Source organism: Chrysemys picta, chromosome 16 (genome assembly GCF_011386835.1).
Source record: "Chrysemys picta bellii isolate R12L10 chromosome 16, ASM1138683v2, whole genome shotgun sequence".
Taxonomy (NCBI): domain Eukaryota; kingdom Metazoa; phylum Chordata; order Testudines; family Emydidae; genus Chrysemys; species Chrysemys picta.
This window is the reverse complement of record NC_088806.1, coordinates 10158818-10180746: the sequence shown is the minus strand read 5'-3', so window position 1 is coordinate 10180746 and position 21929 is coordinate 10158818. Positions and strand designations below refer to the sequence as shown.

Below are 21929 nucleotides of genomic sequence, written 5' to 3'. Positions count from 1 at the left end.
CGTCCCAATTGTCTATCGATTGGGACGTGGGACAAAGGGTTAAATATCAGGACAGTCCCGATTTTATCCCATCCTGGGCCGCACGTGGCCTCAAGGTCCGGCAGCTCACGTTTCTAGCTCCAGAGGTCCCGCGCTACATCAGCCAAAAGGGCGTCCCTCCCTCTAAAGCATGAGAGGGTTGGATTGATTGGTGGTTCTCCCAGGCCAGGCTACACATTGCGCCTACATCAGCCCAGGAGGCACGCTGTTCTTCTACAATTAGGGTGACCAGATGTCCCGATAAAATCGGGCTGATGTAGGCGCAATGTGTAGCCTGGCCTGGGAGAACCACCAATCAATCCAACCCTCTCATGCTTTAGAGGGAGGGACGCCCTTTTGGCTGATGTAGCGCGGGACCTCTGGAGCTAGAAACGTGAGCTGCCGGACCTTGAGGCCACGTGCGGCCCAGGATGGGAGGGGTCTCTGGGACCATCAGGACCAGTTCTCTGCCAGCTCATTCCAGTCTCAAATGGATCCAACTCCCTCTTGGAACGAGTTAGGTGGTTGGCCTTTACTCTTAGCCCTGGTCTATGCTACGGTGGGGGATCGATCTTAGTTATGCGACTTGAGCGCCGTGAAGGCGACGTACTTCGATCGACTTACCATGGTGTCTTCACCGTGGTGAGTCGACGGCTGCCGCTCCCCCGTCGACTTCGCCTGCGCCTCTCGTGGTGACTTGATCTCAGTACGTCGACTTCGTTGCTGAAGTTGCGTAACTAGACTCCCCAAAATGTATGTTCTGTACTGCCCAGCCCGCTCCCGGACGGTCCGGAGAGATTAGGTTCGTTGTCCCTTTAAGGGAACAATACACAACTTGCCCCCATAAATGGAGTTATCCAGGCAATTTAACTTAAACACACTGGGTTAGTTTCAATTAAAGAATAAGACGAGTTTCTTTAACGACGAAGAGAGAGATTTCAAGTGAGCCCGGTACAAGTAAGGAGGCATAAAAGTTAGAAATGTGTACAAGAAAAATACAGATAAAATATTTCCTGGTGTCTAACTCAGCGATCCCTAAACTTTTCTGGGTCATGCCCCCCTTACCTCTGTCTGTGCTCCTGCCCACGGAGCCGGGGCTGGGAGTGGGGCGGACGGGGTAAGGGGGCTGAGGCAGGGGCCACAGCTGGGTGTGGGTCTGGGGCCAGGAATGGACCTGCAGCCAGGGGCCCGGGCTGGGAGCGGCTTGGTGGCACTCCTTCTCCACACCATCCTGGGGCCTGGCCCGGGCCCCACTGTGCCTCTCCGAACATTCCTCCCCTAGTTTGGGGAACTCTAGCCTAACTTAACAAACTAGACTTGATTCAAAGTAAAGTCTTTACTACATCCATCTAACGGTATTACCGACCAAACATTTTGCCGTCTTGGGTGCAAAGAGGCGGATGGACAGGAAGAGGGAAACCTCGGGGCGTTTGCCCCTCACTTTGATAGTTCCACCCCCTTATAAAGTTCTGTTCAGCTGAGCAGAAGGAGACCTGGAGTCTAGTGGAGGGGAGGTTTGCTAAATTGTTTGCTAAGATACAGATCTGCTTGTTCCCATCCCCTTTCCTTGCCAAAGAATGGTCACGTGATAGGGGATGGCCCATCACCCACGTTGCTGGGTGTCAACTTGTCCTTTGTCTTTGAGAAATGGGTTTACACACTCTCCAGACCTATCCGGAAAACATTTCAGTCATGATTTCAGCTTATGTTCATGCCTTTACGTACACTGGTGCTACGTACATTTCATCCTCATAATACTGACCAGCAAGTTAATCGGTTTCGAATGATACCTCACAAGGCATATTTTGTACAAAGATTATTACAGTTGTGTGTAGGGTGTGACCACAGAGGTGTATTCCATCACAGGAGGTTAACCCCTCCGAGGGACAAATCTATATCAGCGGGCCTAGATAACTTGCTCCCAAGAGTCCTAAAAGAGCTGGCTGAGGAAATCGCTGGCCTGCTGATGGTAATTTTTAATACATTTCGGAATACCAAGGAAATGTCGGAAGACTGGAAGGCTGGTAATGTTGTGCCAATACTCAGAAAGGGTAAGTGAAGCTGTAGGCTCGTTGGCACAGGGGCAACCAGTGGTGAGCTGGAGCCAGTTTTCAAAAACTGGTTGTTAAATTTAGAAGCCGGTCTAGAACCGGTTATTAAAGGGGCCGGCGGGTGGGCAAACTCTGGTCCGCCGGCCATATCCGGCCCGCGGGGCTGTCCTGTCTGGCCCGCCTGAGTTCCCAGCTGGGGAGGCTACCCCGGCCCCTTCCCCGCTTCTCTATCCCCCCGCAGAGCCCCAGCCGTGCTGTGCCGCCTTTGAGCAGCATGATAAGGCTGGAGGCCAGGGCTGAGAGGAGGGGGCGGAGATCCCAGAGCGTGGCAAGCCCCACGGCCCTGCTCCCCCAGCCGGAGTACGGCAATCCGAAGTGCCGCAGAAGACTCGGAGCTCTGCCCGGTGAGTACAAGCCCCACCAATCAGCCCCGCACTTGCTAAAGCCGGCCCTGCTGAGGGAGCGGTCAGGGGATGGGGAAGGGGGGGGTTGGTTAGGTGTGGGAGTTCCGGGGGGTCTTTAGGGTGGTGGTGGATGGGGTCGGGGCAGTCAGGGGACAGGGAGCGGGGCGAGTTGGGTAGGGGGTGGGGACCTGGGGGGCAGTTAGGGTGGGGGGTCTCAGGAGGGGGTGGTCAGGGGACAAGGAGCGGGGGGGGGTCGATGGGTTGCAGGTTCTGAGGGGGGCAGGATGTGGGTTGGGGTTGGGTGGTGATGGGGGGGAGACAGGCACGTGGGGCTTGTACTCACGGCCTGGTTCCCTACGGGTCTTCGGCACTTCGGCGGCAGATGAAGGCCGCCCCTCCGCCGCCGAAGTGCCGCCGAGGACCTGGTAGGGAACCGGTTGTTAAGATTTTGGCAGCTCATCACTGGGGGTAACTGACTTAAAGCCCCACATGACATGAAAGGAGACTCAAAGAGCTCGGCTTGTTTAGCCGAACCAAAAGAAGGCTGAGGGGAGATCTGATTGCTCTCTATACATCCATCAGAGGGATAAATGCCAGGGAGGTAGAGGAATTATTTAAGCTCAGTACCAATGTGGACACAAGAACAAAGGGATATAAACAGGCCATCAGGAAGTTTAGACTTGAAATTAGACGAAGGTTTCTAACCATCAGAGGAGTGAAGTTCTGGAACAGCCTCCCAAGGGGAGCAGTGGGGGCAAAAGACACATCTGGCTTCAAGACTAAGCTTGATAAGTTTATGGAGGGGATGGTATGATGGGATAGCCTGATTTTGGCAATTAATTGATCTTTGACTATTAGTGGTAAATATGCCCAATGGTCTTTGATGGGATGTTAGATGCAGTGGGATCTAAGTTACTTCAGAGAATTCTTTCCTGGGTGTCTGGCTGGTGAGTCTTGCCCACATGCTCAGGGTTTAGCTGATCACCATATTTGGGGTCAGGGAGGAATTTTCCTCCAGGGCAGATTGGCAGAGGCCCTGGGGGGGTTTCACCTTCCTCTGCAGCGTGGGGCGGGGTCACTTGCTGGAGGATTCTCTGCACCTTGAAGTCTTTAAACCACAAGTTGAGGACTTCAGTGGCTCAGACATAGGTCAGGGGTTTGTTACAGGAGTGGATGGGTGAGATTCTGTGGCCTGCGTTGTGCAGGTCAGACTAGACGATCATAATGGACCCTTCTGACCTTAAAGTCTGTGAATCTATGACTAAATGATCTATGACTATGATTAAACGATCAGTAGTGTACAATCTCAATAAAATGCCACCCTCATGGCTAAATGACATCTCAAAAATTAGTTGCCTGTGGGGATTTGTCATTGAATGGAGGGAGTGGGCAGCGGCATTCCCAGAGATAGATACGAGGCTTGATGCTATTCAACATTTTCATCGATGTGCCGGAATGAAATATAAAATCACTGCTGAAAATTTTTGTGTGGATGACACGAAGGTTGGTGGAGTGGGATGTAAGAACCAGGACAGGGCAGCCCTACAAAGCACACTGGAAGTCGTCGTAAGCTGGCCTGTTCAAACATGATGCCTTTGACTGCAGCCAACTATCAGACTGGCCAGACCTACAAACTGGGGGACAGTGCCCTGGAAAGCCTGGACTCTGGAAAGGATCTGGGGGGGCAGAGTGGACAGACAACTCCACATGATGCTGTGGCCAAAGGGGCTGTTATGGGTCTGGTCTATGCCCCAGCCTGCATCCAGTCCCCTGGGAGTGACCCCTTTAGGGGGCTGGCCCCCAAGGTCTCATAGTTACCCCGCAGCAGGCTGGTGCGCTACAAGACTCCAAAATTGGGCCTTCAGACTCCAGGGATCTCTCTCTCGATGGCTCCCTGCAGAAAGGCAGCATGGCTCCAGCGATGCGGGGTTTTGGCATGAGCTGGCACTGCTTCTGCCAGCCTCCCAATGTTCGTAAGGGAAAGTTTATTTCACCAAGTCCAGAGATTCAAAAAGTTGCAGGTCAAAGTCCCGGAAATGAAGGTGACTGGTAAAATAAATCCGTAAGATGCCTCCTTAGAGCCTCGACTTTATTAATAAAATGTCGTCTTGTCTAACGAAGTTTAGTTCGCCCCGTGACTTCTCAGTTGTTTTCCAGCCAGGTTGGCCATTGTCCCGTTTTCATGACACAAGCCACGCTCTCCGCTTGTTTCCGCAGTGAAGGAGTCCGGGTGTCTCTTCGCCTTCTCCTGCCAGACCAGACTCGTGCTTTGAGCTTAGTCATAAACAGGATACCCGCCTGCCGTGGGGTTCTTCCAGCAGAGCTCGTGATGGCTTGTCACCTTCACAGTCTTGATTGGTTGTGCCGGGTGGAAATAGAAGATGTACGTTGGAAGAGACACAAGAGAGACATTTTGCAATGATTAGCATGACCAGCCCGTTACTGGCTGTTGGAAGAAACCACAGATTCAGCACACCACAGCCAGGGGATCCCTATGAACCCTTCATGTCCTCAGGGGTCCCTGGGTCACAGACATCCAAGATATTGAGCAGCTTCCCCCACTGATTTTCTTCTTGTTGCTCCTCTGACCCTGTTGTAATTTTCCATGCTGCCCCACCATAGAATCACAGAATCATAGGATATTAGGGTTGGAAGGGACCTCAGGAGGTATCTAGTCTAACCCCCTACTCAAAGCAGGACCAATCCCCAACTAAATCATCCCAGCCAGGACTTTGTCAAGCTGGGCCTTAAACACGTCTAAGGAAGGAGATTCCACCACCTCCCTAGGGAACCCATTCCAGTGCTTCACCACCCTCCTAGTGAAAAAGTTTTTCCTAATATCCAACCTAAACCTCCCCCACTGCAACTTGAGACCATTGCTCCTTGTTCTGTCATCTGCTACCACTGAGAACAGTCTAGATCCATCCTCTTTGGAAACCCCTTTCAGGTAGTTGAAAGCAGCTATTAAATCCCCCCTCACTCTTCTCTTCTGCAGACTAAACAATCCCAGTTCCCTCAGCCTCTCCGCATAACTCTCGTGTTCCAGCCCCCTAATCATTTTTGTTGCCCTCCGCTGGACTCTTTCCAGTTTTTCCACATCCTTCTTGTAGTGTGGGGTCCAAAACTGGACACAGTACTCCAGATGAGGCCAATGTCGCATAGAGGGGAATGATCACGTCCCTCGTTCTGCTGGCAATGCCCCTACTTATACAGCCCAAAATGCCGTTAGCCTTCTTGGCAACAAGGGCACACTGTTGACTCAAATCCAGCTTCTCGTCCACTGTAACCCGTAGGTCCTTTTCTGCAGAATTGCTGCCTAGCCACTCGGTCCCTAGTTTGTAGCAGTGCATGGGATTCTTCTGTCCTATGTGCAGGACTCTGCACTTGTCCTTGTTGAACCTCATCAGATTTCTTCTGGCCCAATCCTCTCATTTGTCTAGGTCCCTCTGTATCCTATCCCTACCCTCCAATGATAAATACAAGTAACAAAAAGTGTATTTCCTCTCCGAAGGGCAGACTCTCCCCTTGGTATCTGTGCCTGGGTGTCCCACTGAGAGCAGTGGGTGTTCTGCTCTGAATGGAGCCGCATAGGGAGTCCGAAATTGATGCCCTGGCCCACTGACCGTCACAGACAGGTGAATACATCCCTCTCCGCCAAATGAGTTGGACACCCCAGGGTTACGCCTTCTGCGGACGGGCTCTGGGCTTTTGGCATTAAAGGGCCCAGGCTCATTCCCTACTGGAGACCTGTCTGGGGCCACAGTGTGATTGTGAGACACACCCACCCTTTGTCCATGTGTCCTTCCTTTCCCTGTAATCCCAGAGCTGGTGCCCCTTGCTATTGCAATAAACCAGCATGGGAGGTGGCTCTGCCCACCACAGAACCGGAGCGTCCCTGAGAAAGCTCCTGAACAATGTCTCCGTTCCTTGCCTTAGTTCTCCGCACTTCCCATCTCTCTGGGGAGCACAGGGTTGAGAGCAGGTGACTCACCATGACAATGACTTCAGAAAAGCAGACTTTGACTCCCTCAGGGAACAGATGGGCAGGATCCCCTGGGAGAATAACATGAAGGGCAAAGGGGTCCAGGAGAGCTGGCTGTATTTTAAAGAATCCTTATTGCGGTTGCAGGAACAAACCATCCCGATGTGTAGAAAGAATAGTAAATATGGCAGGCGACCAGCTTGGCTTACCAGTGAAATCCTTGCTGATCTTAAACACAAAAAAGAAGCTTACAAGAAGTGGAAGATTAGACAAATGACCAGGGAGGAGTATAAAAATATTGCTCAGGCATGCAGGAGTGAAATCAGGAAGGCCAAATCACACTTGGAGTTGCAGCTAGCAAGAGATGTTAAGAGTAACAAGAAGGGTTTCTACAGGTATGTTAGCAACAAGAAGAAAGTCAAGGAAAGTGTGGGCCCCTTACTGAATGGGGGAGGCAACCTAGTGACAGAGGATGTGGAAAAAGGTTAATGCAGTGCCCATCTTTAAAAAAGGGAAGAAGGAGGATTCGGGGACCTACAGGCCAGTCAGCCTTATCTCAGTCCCTTGAAAAATCATGGAGCAGGTCCTCAAGGAATCAATTCTGAAGCACTTGGAGGAGAGGAAAGTGATCAGGAACAGTCAGCATGGATTCACCAAGGGCAAGTCATGCCTGACCAACTTGATTGCTTTCTATGAGGAGATAACTGGCTCTGTGGATATGAGGAAAGCGATGGATGTGATATACCTTGACTTTAGCAAAGCCTTTGATATGGTCTCCCACAGTATTTTTGCCAGCAAGTTAAAGAAGTATGGGCTGGATGAATAGACTGTAAGGTGGATAGAAAGCTGGCTAGATCGTTGGACTCAACGGGTAGTGATCAATGGCTCCATGTCTAGTTGGCACCCGGTATCAAGCTGAGTGCCCCAAGGGTCAGTCCTGGGGCCGGTTTTGTTCAATATCTTCATTAATGATCTGGAGGATGGCGTGGACTGCACCCTCAGCAAGTTTGCAGATGACACTAAACTGGGAGGAGTGATAGATACGCTGGAGGGTAGGGATAGGATACAGAGGGACCTAGACAAATTGGAGGATTGGGCCAAAAGAAATCTGATGAGGTTCAACAAGGACAAGTGCAGAGTCCTGCACGTAGGACAGAAGAATCTCATGCACTACTACAGACTAGGGACCGAATGGCTAGGCAGCAATTCTGCAGAAAAGGACCTAGGGGTTACAGTGGACCAGAAGCTGGATATGATAGCTGGAAAAATTGGAAAGAGTCCAGCGGAGGGCAACAAAAATCATTAGGGGTCTGGAGCACATGACTTACGAGGAGAGGCTGAGGGGACTGGGATTGTTTAGTCTGCAGAAGAGAAGAGTGAGGGGGGATTTGATAGCTGCTTTCAACTACCTGAAGGGGGGTTCCAAAGAGGATGGAGCTCGGCAGTCACTGACTTCCCCACTTCTCTAATTTGCAAAGGAAAGGCATGACATGTGTCATAGGATGTGTCCAGCAGGTGCGTAAGCAGCAATCATCAACCATCAATATCAAGGAAAAGGCTGAAGTCCCATTGCCTTTCATATCAAAAAGCCACCTAAGGGCTGGTCTACACTGAAGAACTATGTTGTCATAGCCACATTTCTCAGGGGTGTGAAAAATCCACTCCATGGAGAGAAGTAGTTAATATGACCTGAGCCCTAGTGTAGACAGTGCTAGGTTGTCAGAAGAATACATCCAGTGTTCGAAGTGTAGACATAGCCTTAGGCTTGGTCTACACTACCCCCCCTAATTCGAACTAAGGTACGCAACTTCAGCTACGTGAATAACGTAGCTGAAGTTCGAAGTACCTTATTTCGAATTAGTTGAAACTTACCTTGGTCCACACTCGGCAGGCAGGCTCCCCCGTCGACTCCGCGGTACTCCTCTCGGCGAGCTGGAGTACTGCAGTCGACGGCGAGCACTTCCGGGTTCGACTTATCGCGTCCAGACTAGACGCGATAAGTCGAACCCAGAAGTTCGATTTCCAGCCGTCGAACTTGCCGGTAAGTGTAGCCAAGGCCTAAGACAGATTGATCCCCTATGGGAAGCGAGTCATGACATCAATTCCAATTTTGACCCATCTCCCTATATGTGAGAAAGCTGCTAGTATGGAGGGCTGAGCCAGCTGTCCTAATGCCTGGTTCCTCAACTGTAGCTACAGCTCTTAGTACTCATGAATGCAGAGACTGAGAGAAATGGAGAGTTCCAACCATTGTCATTTTAGTATCTTATTGTTCCTCTCTGTCTTAATGGATTCTAGCAGCTTCTTAATTGGCTCCAGGTGTCCTAATTAGCCTGCCTGCCTTAATTTGTTCCAGCAACTTCCTGATTGTTCTGGAACTGCCCCTGTTACCTTACCCAGGGAAAAGGGACCTGCTTAATCTGGGGCTAATGTCTCTGCCATCAATCACTCTCCTGTAGCCCTCTGGCCCGACCCTGTCACAGTACGTAATCCACCCTCCCCGGAGGTGGTAGCTTGGTCAATGGGAGAATGCTTCCTCTGGCCTGGCACGGTCTCCACCAGGGATTAGATCAGTTTAACTCTGCCCCTCGGGGGTGGATTTTTCACATCCCTGAGTGACGTAGTTAGGCCAACTTCGTTTTCTAGACCAGGCGTCGTTAAAGTGTTTATCTGTGATGTCAGGGGATGCCGCAGGATTTAGCCACACACTGAGGGCATGGGCTCCACGTGCAGACGTACAGCGCTGTGAGTTAAACCCGCCTTCGGAGAACGCAGTAGGGAAAGTCTGTCCACACTGACGGCTGCCAGCGCACTGGCGTGGCCACATTTGCAGCACTTGCAGCGGCATTGGGAGTGGTGCATTGTGGTAGCTATCCCAGCATGCAAGTGGCTGCAACGTGCTTTTCAAATGGGGTGGGAGAGGGTGACCGGATGTCCCGATTTTATAGGGACAGTCCTGATTTTTTGGGCTCTTTTTCTTAGATAGGCCCCTATTACCCTCCTCCCCCACCCCGTCCTGATTTTTCACATTTGTGGTCTGGTCACCCTAGGGTGGGGAGGGGTGGAGCGTGACAGGGAGTGTGTTGTGTGTATGTGGGGGGAGAGAGAGTGGGTTTTGGGGGGGCTGAGAGCATGTCAGCATGCTGTCTTGTAAGTTCAGACAGCTGCAGACACCCCACCCCCCCGCCGCCCCCGTCTCTCTCTCTCACACACAGGAATGGTTTGCTTTGATATCCGCCATCCTGCAACGATGCCAAAACAACAACAAGAGTGGCCACTTGACTGCAGGGGATTATGGGACGTTTCCGGAGGCCAATCAGAGCGCAGTAATGCAACACCTCGTCCGCACTGACGCCCGGGCGTCTCGCCCCGAGGCGCACCAAGCGTTATGCTTCTCGCCGAGGTGGAGAAATATTTCGGCGTTGAAATATTCAAACAGCTCCATGGGGATGGATCTGCCTAGTTCAAGTTTTGGGGTTGGGGATTCTGACTAAATGGATAGACGCTGCTTCGGGGCCCTGTTTTAGGATTTATAAGGTTTTAGTATCTGTGGTATGAATGGGAAGATTGGATTGAATTGATGACTAGAATCCAATTCCATATCATTATGGACACATTCATTTAGTGAGTTGACCTTAATGTCATACCTCAAACGATAGTTCTTTTCGTGGCGTTTTAGCTGTTCAGCCTTCATGATGTGGGTTCTTGGTTTTATTTGTCTCTTCATTTAATGAAATGTCTCCAGTCATTTTTTTCTCACGCAGCACAGGTTAGAGCCATAGAGGATGTGGATGGAGATCAGATGGTCCAGGTCAGAACTTAACCATCTCCCTTTGGTCCGGGTCGGCCTTAGAGAAAATGGCACCCTGGGCGAACTTGCATTTTGGTGCCCCTGTGGGTGTGGGCCCCCCCCCCGTTTTCCCCCAAGGGCTCCCCACCATCCCTTCCCCCATAATCTCTGCACTGTGCCCCCTTTGCTCCTACCCCCTGCATTCCCCTCCTGCACCCATGTGGGGAACCTGACCTGGGTGCACAAAGCAGCTGGCGTTGCTCCTCGCTCCCCCACTGGATGCTGCTCCTCCGCCTCATGCAGCCCTGGGGGGCTGGGAGAGGGGAGCAAGGAGCGACGTCAGGGCTTCCTGCACCCAGGTCACTTTCCCTGTGGGCTGCGTAAGGGGAGGGCAGGAGAGCAGCAGCTCCTGGTGCCTCAGCACAACCCAGGTGGGGAAGTGACCTGGATGCAGGGAGCCCTGGTGTGTGTGTTGGGGGGACTCTGTGTGTGTGTGTGTGTGTGTGTTGAGGGGAGGGTGTGAAGGTGTGTGTGTGTTGAGGGGAGGGTGTGAAGGTGTGTGTGTGTGTTGAAGGGAGGGTGTGTAGGAGTGTGTGTGTGTGTTGAAGGGAGGGTGTGAAGGAATGTGTGCGTGTGTTGAGAGGAGGATATGAAGGAGTGTGTGTGTGTTGAAGGGAGGGTGTGTAGGAATGTGTGTATGTGTGTGTTGAAGTGACCTTGTGAAGGTGTGTGTATGTGTGTGAAGGGGAGTGTGTGTGTGTGTGTGTTGAAGGGAGTGTGTGAAGGGGAGTGTGTGTGTGTGTGTGTGTTGAAGGGAGTGTGTGAAGGAGTGTGTGTTGAGGGGAGGGTGGGAAGGGGAGTGTGTGTGTGTTGGGGGACGGTGTGAAGGAGAGTGTGTGTGTGTGTGTGTTGAGGGGAGGATATGAAGGGGTGTGTGTGTGTGAAGGGGAATGTGTGTGTGTGTGTGTGTGTGTGCCTGAGTGAGTGAGTGAGCGCACTGTCTCTTTAAGAAAGCTCTCCAAGTCAGGACCCTGAACTAGGCTGGGTCAGACACAAGCACCTGCTGGCAGCTCTAGCCCCAGAGCCACAGCCCCACACACAGATTCCCCCTGTCCCGTCACCCCAGCTCAGTGGAAACCGGGTACCCAGGTGCAGGGGGGAGGGGGACACCCCACCATCAGCCCCCTCCCTCCCCGAGCAGTCAGGAGGACGCTCCCAGTCCGGAGTGGCCAGGGGCAACTCCAGGGACGAACAGAGGAGGGGCCCCCCTGCTCCGGAGCACTCACCCGGCTCCCACATCCGGTTGTCCAACGGCCCCCTGCAGCTCGGGTCTCTCCCCCCGCCTCCCGTGCCGCCTCCGTCAGCTCAGCTGGGAATCCAAACCCTGCGCACGGCGCCCCCTTGGGTGGGGGCCCCTATAGCCCACCCCAAGGCTCACAAGGCAGCGGCTGCGGAGGAAGCTCCAGCCGGACCGTGGGTATCTCAGAGCATTGAGGAGAAAAAAGGAGATGGGAGCCACCAGTCTCTGTGACAGACTCATTGAGTCCATTTGGCTGTTAACAGAGCAGTGGCGGCTTCAGGTCCCCCCCCGTGGAGATTTTCAGGAATGAGATTTGGGGGGATTTCAACGACAAGAAGAAAATCTCCCCTGTTCCTGCCTAGCCACATTGGTCTCCTTTTCCCTTCGTGTTCCTCCTGCCTCAGCCTCTCTTCTTTGCTGGTGGGAAGATGCAGAAGCAAGACCCCGTCTGTCCGAGACACAGGGTCTGTACCCAACAGCGTGGGGGGATGAAGGCGTGGGCTGTAGGTCACTCTTAAAAATTGATAATGGGTGTGTGTGTGTCTGTTAGGGGAGATCAAAGGAGAACTGACAGTGGGGCTATCAGATTCCCCCCACAGATTCGTAGGACTCCCTCCAGCACACTTTCTTCACCCATCTCTTGGAGGAACAAGTAGGAATTGCCTTTGGGAAGATCCCGCTTTTAATAACTCAGGTGTGTTGGGATTTTTCTCTAAGACCTTTTCCACTCGGTTCCCAAGAAATTAGCTCAAATCCAGACTTGTCATGGAGGGGGTTTTTGACTATTATTTTTAATTTTTACGGGCATACAGCAATGCGGCGCTGAGGTGGTCAGGCTATATTTCAACACCGATTCCATTTTATACACGTTTGCAACACCTACAAATGGTCGATTCATTCACAACCCCACTTCTATTTCTTCCACAGCTGTCTGATAAAGGGCAGCATTTCCCTTCTCATGGGATTATCTAGGAGATATTTCCTGTAGGGCCTGCATTAAAAAGCCTTTGGGAACCAAATAGATGGGCATTTTGCCTAGTTCCACGTCACTTACTGTGAAACTCTCTCCTCAGATCATAGGGGACAATATTGTCAAGTGAAATTCCAGAGCAGGGGCTATCTGATGATTTCAGAGTCAGGACAAGACATTCTCCCATCACATTCTCCTCTGATCCATTCAAGCCTGCTTCACTCAGCCCTGTCTCAATATTGAGTTATGTTATTTACAAAATTTTTAGCATCCTCATAATGGGGGGAAAAAACAGCCACCTTTACAGAAATGGCTTTGCCAATAGATGGAAACGGATTTTAAACTCCAAATGATCACAGTGTTTAGAATCCATTTGAACTCCCCTCCCAGGTCTTCCACACTTTCATCTCCAGCCATAGTGATTCTGATTTCGGATTAAACAAGTCAAAGCGTCATCTCCAAGCACAGACAGCTGAGAACACTGCATCACATGACACTCTGAGAGGTGGAAGGACAGAATGTGAAGAAGATAAACTCTGCCTGGCTCAGACAGAAGGTAACAGTTCTGCAGTGATGGGGAAGGAGGGAATCTCTGAGTCACCCCGTATCCTTCCAGTGTCACAGAAGCTGAAATGACACTTTTCCCCCTGCCCCTGCTTCTCTTCATTTAAAATTCATTTAAATATAATGAAAAAAAGTTCCCAATATAACTGCTCTTCAGCACAACCCAGAGCAACGCGAGAACAACTGGGAATGATACAAGCTACATCATTGGTGACTGTAACGGTAACTTTGCAATAGGAGGAAGGGTATAAATACGATGCTCCCAGTTTTGTGGAAAAAGGGACACACTCCCATTACTCATGGGACAATGGAGGTGACAGACAGGACGATCAGGTCCACGCCATAACAGGGCAAACCGCAAAAGGCAAAAATGGGCAACTCGCCTGGACAGACTGAGGGATAACGGTGCTGCGAATACTTCAAGCAGCCTTAATGGTTACCACATGGGAACTAGCAAAACTAGTAATAAGGTTAAATTTTTGTCATGGGTATTTTTAGTAAGTCACAGACAGGACACGGGCAATAAACAAAAATGCAGAGAAACCTGTGACCTGTCCTTGTCTTTCACTGAAAATACCCTGGTGGGGGGAATAACAAATGGAGCCCCACAGGGGGATGACTGTTAGCTGCAGTTCTTGCTCTGGTGGCTGACTTAGCCCAGCCACCACTCTGGCTCTTTGGGTCGCTCTGGCCTTATGGGCTTACCACCGGGATGGTGATGGTTCCTGCTCTGGCCCCGGGGGAGGAGGGGGGGCACTGCTTCAGTGTTGGGGGCTGACAGCTGCTGAAATGGAGGTCCATTCAAATCACAGAATCAATTACCTCTGTGACAGAATTGGATACATAACCATTAAAAAAAACAACGTGTTGGTCACTCTAGAGGTTTGTATGGTGTTTAGCTCCCTTGCAAACTTTCTGATGTTTAAGAAGGGCTGAGCGATCAGTCAAGCTTTTCCCACACTCACAGCATTCGGAGGGTGTCTCTGCTGTGTGGATCCTCTGATGTGTAGAAAGTTGTGAGCTCTGAGTGAAGCTTTTCCCACACTCACAACACTGGTAGGGCCTCTCCCCTTTGTGGATTCTCCGATGTGCAATGAGGTTTGAGCTCTGAGTGAAGCATTTCCTGCACTCACTGCATTCATAGGGTTTCTCACCTGTGTGGATTCTCTGATGCGTAATAAGAGCTGAGTTGTCAGTGAAGCCTTTCCCGCACTCACAGCATTCATAGGGCTTTTCCTTTGTGTGGATTCTCTGATGCGCAATAAGGTTTGAGCTCCGCGTGAAGCTTTTCCCGCACTCCCCGCATTCGTAGGGTTTCTCGTCTGCGTGGATTCTCTGGTGTGCAATGAGGTTTGAGTTCTGAGTGAAGGTTTTCCCGCACTCGCCGCATTCATAGGGTCTCTCGCCCGTGTGGACTCTCTGATGCGTGGTGAGGTCTGAGCTCCGAGTGAAGCTTTTCCCACATTCGCGGCATACGTAGGGTCTCTCTCCCGTGTGGATTCTCTGGTGTTGAAGAAAGGCTGAGCTGTCACTGAAGTTTGTCCCGCACTCGCAGCACTCATAGGGTCTCTCTCCCGTGTGGATTCTATAATGTGTAATAAGCGCTGAGCAGACAGTGAAGCTTTTCCCGCACTCGCAGCATTCATAGGGCTTCTCCCCTGTGTGGATTCTTTGATGTGTGATAAGGGCTGAGCTGGCCGTGAAGCTTTTCCCGCACTCACAGCACTGATAGGGCTTCTCCCCGGTGTGGATTCTCTGATGCGTAGTAAGTTCTGAGCTGTGAGTGAATCTTTTCCCGCACTCGCCGCATTCGTAGGGTTTCTCCCCTGTGTGGAGTCTCTGGTGCACAAGAAGGTTTGAGTTGTGAGTGAATCTTTTCCCGCACTCGCTACATTCGTAGGGTTTCTCCCCTGTGTGGATCCTCTGATGTCTAATGAGGTTTGAGTTCTGAGTGAAGGTTTTCCCGCACTCGCTGCATTCAAAAGGTTTCTCACCTGTATGAATTCTCTGATGTTTAATAAGGGCTGAGCAGCAACTAAAGGTTTTCCCGCACTCAGTACATGTATTTTTTCTCTTTCCCCTGAGGATTTCCTGCTGGGCTGTGGTTTCCTTGAGGTCCTTCTGAGTTCCCCGACAGTAAATTAATGTACCCGATTTCTCCCCTGGCTGGTTTCCCTGCTCTCTCTCTGGTCTGTGCTGAATCTCACAGGATTTTCCCTGCTCGTGACTCCTGGACTCATCCCCTTTCGATCTTTGCGATAATGCTCCGTGTTTATCCACTCGCTCAGCATCTTCCTGCTGAGACTTCTGCTCCTTAGTGTCAGGTAGCATCGCGTCACCTGCCATGATAGAGACAGAGACAGAAACCTCAAACAGGGATGGAAAAGGGAAGAGCAAACCAAAAAAAGTGCTGGAGAGAGGTCAAATAAATATCAGGAACTGAACTCCCCTCAAACTCTTCCCCCAAATGGGAGAGAGGAGGTGATTAATTCAGCCTTCACATCCCATCCAAATTCTCAGTGGGAAGGGAGAAAGCTAATGCCAGGTGTCAGCTAAAATCTGTAGGAAGCCCTGTGCTATCTCTGCACTGAGGATACCACATCTGCTGGGGACAATCCTGAACTAAGAGAGCTCCCAAGGTCTTTGTAGGGGATCCCAGATGTTTATTTCAGCCACTTACAGACTCTGAGTTGGTTTAATGTGTCTTTGTCTGTGCAGGCAGCTCTCAGGATCTCTCTTTCCTCTGAATCCTGGATGTCTGTGACCCACGGTTCTTCCCCCTGTTCCAGCTGGGAGATCACATCAGGTTTGGAAACTGGAAACCCTGCTCAGATAAAAGGAAAAAAATGAGATTAGGGAAATTCATAAGACTTTGTCATAAAAAATTGTCTATTAATTTAACTCCAGTCCTTCATAAACCAATAAAATCCCAGGGCCAGCTCCCCAGGTCCTCAAAGATGGAGAACACTGATGAGGAGGGACTGAACTACCCACATATCTGCTGAGAACTCACACAGATAGACACATATATTCACTATTTTACAAAATTATATTTAGTACAAAGTATGCCTTTTTGAGGTTTCATTTAAAATTCATAATCCACTGAACATTATTGTCCTGTTATAATAAGTGTAGCAACACTATGTATGTAAAATTATGAGATTTTAATGTATGATATTCCTGAAAATATGTTACAATTCTGGGGAACACCCACAGACCTGTTCCTCAGAGAGCAAGACTATCACTTGGTTAAATGGCTGTTCTCTGGTAGTGGGGAGGTGTGAACAAGAAATTTACTTTCCATTATCAGGGCTGCTTGAAGTTCACATCCACAACAGACAGCTAGTCATCATGACAGCTAAAAAGTGAAGATGTTTCCAGTACAAAGTGATGAAGAAATTTGAGACTCTCTCCCCCCACCCCCTTTTTTTCTCTGCTCACAAAATCAACAACTCCTGAAGACTTGAGCTTGTGGGGATGGGGATTCCTGGCTGATAGGAAACCCAGCCTGTCACAAGATATGGTGAGAGAAAGACATTTGCTTTTAATCCGTTTTAGCTTGTTAAGTTACAAGTTACTGTGATGGGTCATTGTTAGTCTCTAAGGTGCCACAAGTACTCCTGTTCTTTTTGTGATGGGTTGGATCACAGAAACCCCCTGGGGGCTGCCAACTGATGTGCCAAGACTACTTCTGCCCCTGCTTTCCCTGCCAGCTCGGGACTCCAGCACCCTGTCTTGCTGAGCCAGAGACGCCCGTCTGCTCCAACACAGACCGAGCGTCTGAACCATGTGCCCCAAAGCTGCAGACTTAACTGAAAACAGCTCACAGAAGTGTGTTTGTCTTTAACACTCAGATGCCCAACTCCCAATGAGGTCTAAACCCTGTTGCCTATAGCTGTCCAGCTGGAGTCAGAGTCCCAGGGAGTTACCTGTGCTGAGGAGCCCGGAGGACTGAAGCTCCAGGAAGCATGGGAGGAAGTGGCTGAGGGAGGTGGAGTGAGTGGTATCTCCCACCCATGTAAGGTCAGCATGTTGCGGCTGGATTCCCCGCTGACCCAGTGGCAGACCACTCCGCCACTGTTAGGGCCCTTGGCTGGAACCCGGTTGGGTCGGGTGGGCCCGGGTCCCCCTACCCTACCTGCCACCCCCACTTTGGCGGCAGCCCCCAGATCTGGCCACACGGCCATGCAGCCTTGCACTCGAGAGCTGCTGTACTGACTCTGGCCACTAGGCCATGCAGTCCTGCACTGGAGGGCGGCCATATTGTCTCAGGCCATTACGCCACGCAGGGACAGCCACAGCTCCTAACATTGCTACAGAGCTGGTGAAGATTTTCGCTCTAGTCGGGATATTCAAGGAAATCTTGACCTATCAAGGCACGAATGTGTCCTCCAAATTAACAGCGGCGTTGCGCCACCTCCTGAATATTTGAACTCTCAGGACGTTAGTATATCACCCTCAAACAGATGGCTTAGTTGAGCGTTTTAATGGCACTCTGAAGTCAATGCTGTGCACATTTGTAGAGGACAATCCCCGTCATTGGGACTCACTCCTGTCCGCCCTACTCTTCGCCATATGGGAGGTTCCCCAAGCCTCAGCTGGATTCTCCTCTTTTGAGCTCCTCTGTGGGAGGCAACCTCGAGCTCCTGAGAGAAGACTGGAAGACGCAAGAGACATGGGTCCTAGGGACTGCCCAATATCTTTTACGACTCCGAGAGCAACTCTGGGCCTTGGGAGCCCTCACACAGGAAACCCTGATACACCCAGGAATCACTAGGAGGGTGGTGAAGCACTGGAATGGGTTACCTGGGGTGTGTGTGGAATCTCCTTCCTTAGAGGTTTTTTAAGGCCCGGCTTGACAAAGCCCTGGCTGGGATGATTTAGTTGGGGTTGGTCCTGCTTTGAGCAGGGAGTTGGACTAGATACCTCCTGAGGTTCCTTCCAACCCTAATCTTCTATGATTCTTTGAGTGTGTCTATCACTTCCCTGTTGAGAATATTTTAAAGTGCTGTAAAATCCACAGGCACTCTCTAACACGGTCTACTCTTTAAAGTTTTGCCAGGATAGCTCTGTTGCTCAGAGCTGTACAAAATCACACTCACTACCCCATCCAACAGAACGACGTTGGCAAAAGATTCAATATAGAGACAGTTAAGGTGGCAAACTGTCCATTGCAAAACATAAAGGAAACTAAATACCCAGAAACAATTTTACTTCAGGGTTAAGGTTGCCCAGTGCTGCCTCCTGCCTTTGACCATATGGATGGTGCTAAACTTAAACCTCTGAAAACCAGAAAATGAACAGTAAATGTACACACCATCCCTGCATTGCCACCTTAACTCTGCCCACAACCTTGCAGCTGGTAAGAGCCACAGGGAATGGTTCTCTAAGGGTGGTGCAAAGATTAACAAACTATCCCAGCTTGGAAGCTTCTTTTCTTTATGCGGGACCCAAACCCCAGTTTTACTTTAAGAAAGAGAAGATATTTGACATTGTGCTAAACTGCTCCTGTGCTCTGTTCCCACAGTGTTGTATAGCGGGGGAGGGGACAGTGTTAGTATGGGTGTCGCTGGGGTGATGCTGAAACAGGGCAGAGTACGAGTTGCATTGTGAGGGTGACGTGAACCTTATTTCGCCATTTCCCCTTCCAAGAACCGAGGGGACGGGAATCCTTACCCAGCGAGGTCACATTCTCATAGTTCTCCTGCATGACGGCTCCGTAGAGAGCTCTCTGAGCGGGGCCCAGCAGAGCCCACTCTTCCCTGGTGAAATACACAGCCACCTCCTCGAAGGTCACCGGCCCCTGAAAGAGCAAGAGTCCAACACTCAGTACCTGCTGCCCCACTCACAGCCCCACTGTTTGTGGGGGAGAGGAGCCCATCAAATGGAAGCTCTAGATGGCTCGCAGTCTACAAAGCTCCACCCCACCCCCACCCCGCTCAGAGCATCCAGGAACCACCAGGGTGAGGGGACAGAGAGAGCCCCTTGTCTCTCCCAGCAGAGCCATCACACATACTAGCCACAGACTGATACAGGAGGTGGAGCCCCTAGCAGGGTGCAGGGAGAGCTCCGGGGAAGGAAGCCCAACACGCTCCTTGTTGTGAGGAGTTGGATATAAGAAGAGAGACATGTCCCCTATGCCTCACGCGTGGGTGCCCCCTTCATCTCTCATAGTAGCCAGTGGTTAGTTGGGTCAGGCTCCAGAACTATGAGTCTGGTCCGTTTTCCCAGCCCCATCTAGGTGGGTTGTTTCCTGTTCTATAAATTAGAGCATTTCCACCTCTGAACCTCATGGGTCTGTTCCTAGAACCTAACCCACATATTAAACAGACCCCAGCAGCTTTACCACCCCCTGTCCTCCTCCCTTTCTCTACCCTGTGCATTTCCTGCCCCCCTCCAACCTCCAAACCAGATCACAGCGGAGGCTGCAGCATCTGACCCAGGAAGCTGAACTCCCATATCCTGAGCAGAGGGGGACAGAGCGTTTGAGCAGCTTCCCTCCTTTAGCAACAACCAGAACTCTGTGGGGAGAGCAGCTAATGAAACCACCTCACCACAGGGACTGGTGCTGATCTCATTTGCCCAACTGTTCGTCTGGAGTCACTCCTTGTCTTTCCTTGCCATGACTCCGGATTAACACTGGTCTCAATGACACCAGAAGCACAGTTCAGAAAGGATGAGGTCAGAATCCTTTTCAGCAGATCACTGTGTGGGACTCCTAACCCCCTTCCCACCTCCCTCACCTCCAGATCTAGGACAAGGACTCAGGAAGAATTTTCCCTACAGAACCGGAAGTTCCTGCAGTTTTCCAGAGGGAAGAGAAGCAAAAATCTGCTGGTGGTTTCACCTCTCAGTGTCTGATAAGTGGATAGAAAGTTACCACCACCCCCTGCCGGCCATTCACACAGGCAAAGGGAGCCCAGGGGGGTGCATCTTTAGTAGGAGAATGGAGGGCCAAAATATTGAAGACATGTAAATAATGGCCACCATGGATCCACCCCACAGGTGGCTGCATCTTAGCTCTGTGGGAAGTGACCCCTGATAAAGACAATTTGTCATGGGGTTTGGGAAACTTCTGGACCCACACTGCACTCAGAGTGACCCCCTCATCCTGTGCCAGCTGGAGAAAAGAAAAGGGTCCAGCCAACTCTCCTGTTACCAGCTGGGACCCACTGATCCCCCAAACAGGGGGAGGCCTCTGGCTTTGATGTCTATTGAATATGTAGCTAGTCTCTTTCATCGGCAAACATTTTAACAGGGCAAAACTAGTAATAGAGAACTAGAGAGAAAGTGGGGCAAATGTTTAGGGTATTTTATATCAATCTTTGAGATCTGCAGAGAAAATGTGTCACAAACTACACAATTGATAACACAAGAGAAAAACACCAAGGTCTGAGGGGATTTTATATTGCTATTAACCAACTAGTGGTAAAGGGGGACTGTTGGACTGGATTTTATATGACTGTCCAATACATAAACAGAAAGTGATGGCTCCCCCCCCCCCATCATTCACACAGGCCACAGGGAGCCCTGGGGGGACCAGTTTGAAGGGGGCTGGGGAGGGGGAGCTGGAAGGTCCCTGGATGAGGGAAGGGGGCAGCAGTGGGGGATGGGCAGGTGGCTGGGGGCGACCGTGTTGGCAGTTCGGGGGATTGTGTAACGGGGTCTGGGCCATCCCCATGGGGGACAAGTGCTCCCCCTTCCCTGCCCTGGCAGAGAACAGCCCCCCCACCCCCACCCCAGAGGCAGCCAGGTCTCAGGGCTCCCCCAAACAGCCCCCCCCGACCCCTTTGGGGGAACGACTCAGGGCAACAATTTCCCACGGGGCCCAGGACAAATCGCTGCAGGTACAGTGGGTGGGGAACCCCCCAAATCAGCGGAGATTTTAAATGGACATTTGAGGATTATGGAGAGAACAAGGGGGAATCGGGGGAGACCAGAGAGCTGATGATTGGAGGGGAAAGGGGGGAATCTCCCCGGATTTTAAACCCAGATGTGAGATACTGAGAGAGAAAAGGGGAAGAACGGAGGAAAGAATTTGTATCAGGGGGTGAGAGGCAAGTGGCACAAACAGGGACAGGACTCAATTAACTCCCCTCCTCCCCCCTTTTCTGGCTGCACAGAGACAGTTCAACCCCCAACCTGCCCCACGGATCTTCCCCTCCTGACACCCCCCCCCCCAGCAAAGGGGGACCTCCCCTCACCGGGCTCTGTCCCCACCTGGATACCAGCTGCGCCCCTCCGAGCTCCGGGCTTTGTTCTCCCGGCTCCTGCCTCCTTCCTCCCGGCATCCACCGCTCCCAGCTGCTCCAGCCCCTTCCTGTGCCTGCAAACCCCACCCGGGCTGCGGCGCTCAGACCCGGCCCGAACCGCGATCGCTGGCCCGGAGCCGGAGCCGGTCCGCAGCCCGGGGAGCTGGGGCCAAAACATCTCTCAGCACCTCACCAGGAGCTGCTGGTCAGAGGAAGGGGAGGGACCGGGCTGTTTGCAAGTCCTGGCCTGGGCGCCAGGACGCCTGGGTTCTCTCCCCGGCTCTGGGAGGGGAGTGGGGGCTGGGAGCCAGGACTCCTGGGTTCTCTCCCCGGCTCTGGGAGGGGAGTGGGGGCTGGTGGGTTAGAGCAGGGGGGCTGGGAGCCAGGATGCCTGGGTTCTCTCCCCAGCTTGGGGAGGGGAGGGGAGGGGAGGGGGGGCTGGTGGGTTAGAGCAGGGGGGCCTGGGAGCCAGGACTCCTGGGTTCTCTCTCCAGCTCTGGGATGGGAGGGGAGCGGGGGCTGGTGGATTAAAGCAGGGGACTAGGAGCCAGGATGGCTGGGTTCTAATCCTTGGTGTCTCACTCTGGGGGACGTTTGC

The 21929-nt window shown here is 51.6% G+C and overlaps 1 protein-coding gene across 2 annotated transcripts; it reads right to left on the bottom strand.

Annotated features, from left to right (window-relative positions):
* Positions 1 to 12313: 12313 nt before the first annotated feature.
* LOC103305729 (zinc finger protein 883-like) lies at positions 12314 to 21611 on the bottom strand. 2 transcript variants are annotated; one of them, XM_008176066.4, is made up of 4 exons: positions 21300 to 21611; positions 18756 to 18882; positions 15760 to 15903; positions 12314 to 15418 (listed from the first exon to the last, which is right to left on the bottom strand). In XM_008176066.4, the coding sequence occupies exons 1-4, from the start codon at positions 21507 to 21509 to the stop codon at positions 13956 to 13958; spliced, it is 1944 nt and encodes a 647-aa protein (XP_008174288.2). In that variant the 5' UTR covers positions 21510 to 21611; the 3' UTR covers positions 12314 to 13955. The 2 variants fall into 2 exon arrangements, with proteins under 2 accessions (XP_008174288.2, XP_042714928.1); XM_042858994.2 differs by having other exon boundaries at positions 21284 to 21517.
* Between the last annotated feature and the right edge of the window lie 318 nt (positions 21612 to 21929).

What these genes read in the sequence shown, in the direction of transcription:
- LOC103305729 (XM_008176066.4), bottom strand. Translation starts at nt 21,509, where the DNA reads ATGTTTTGGCCCCAGCTCCCCGGGCTGCGGACCGGCTCCGGCTCCGGG. An exon ending in GGGGCGCAGCTGGTATCCAG is followed by an intron (nt 18,883 to 21,299) that starts GTGGGGACAGAG and finishes TTGCTCTTTCAG; the next exon opens with GGGCCGGTGACCTTCGAGGA. An exon ending in ATTAAACCAACTCAGAGTCT is followed by an intron (nt 15,419 to 15,759) that starts GTAAGTGGCTGA and finishes CTATCATGGCAG; the next exon opens with GTGACGCGATGCTACCTGAC.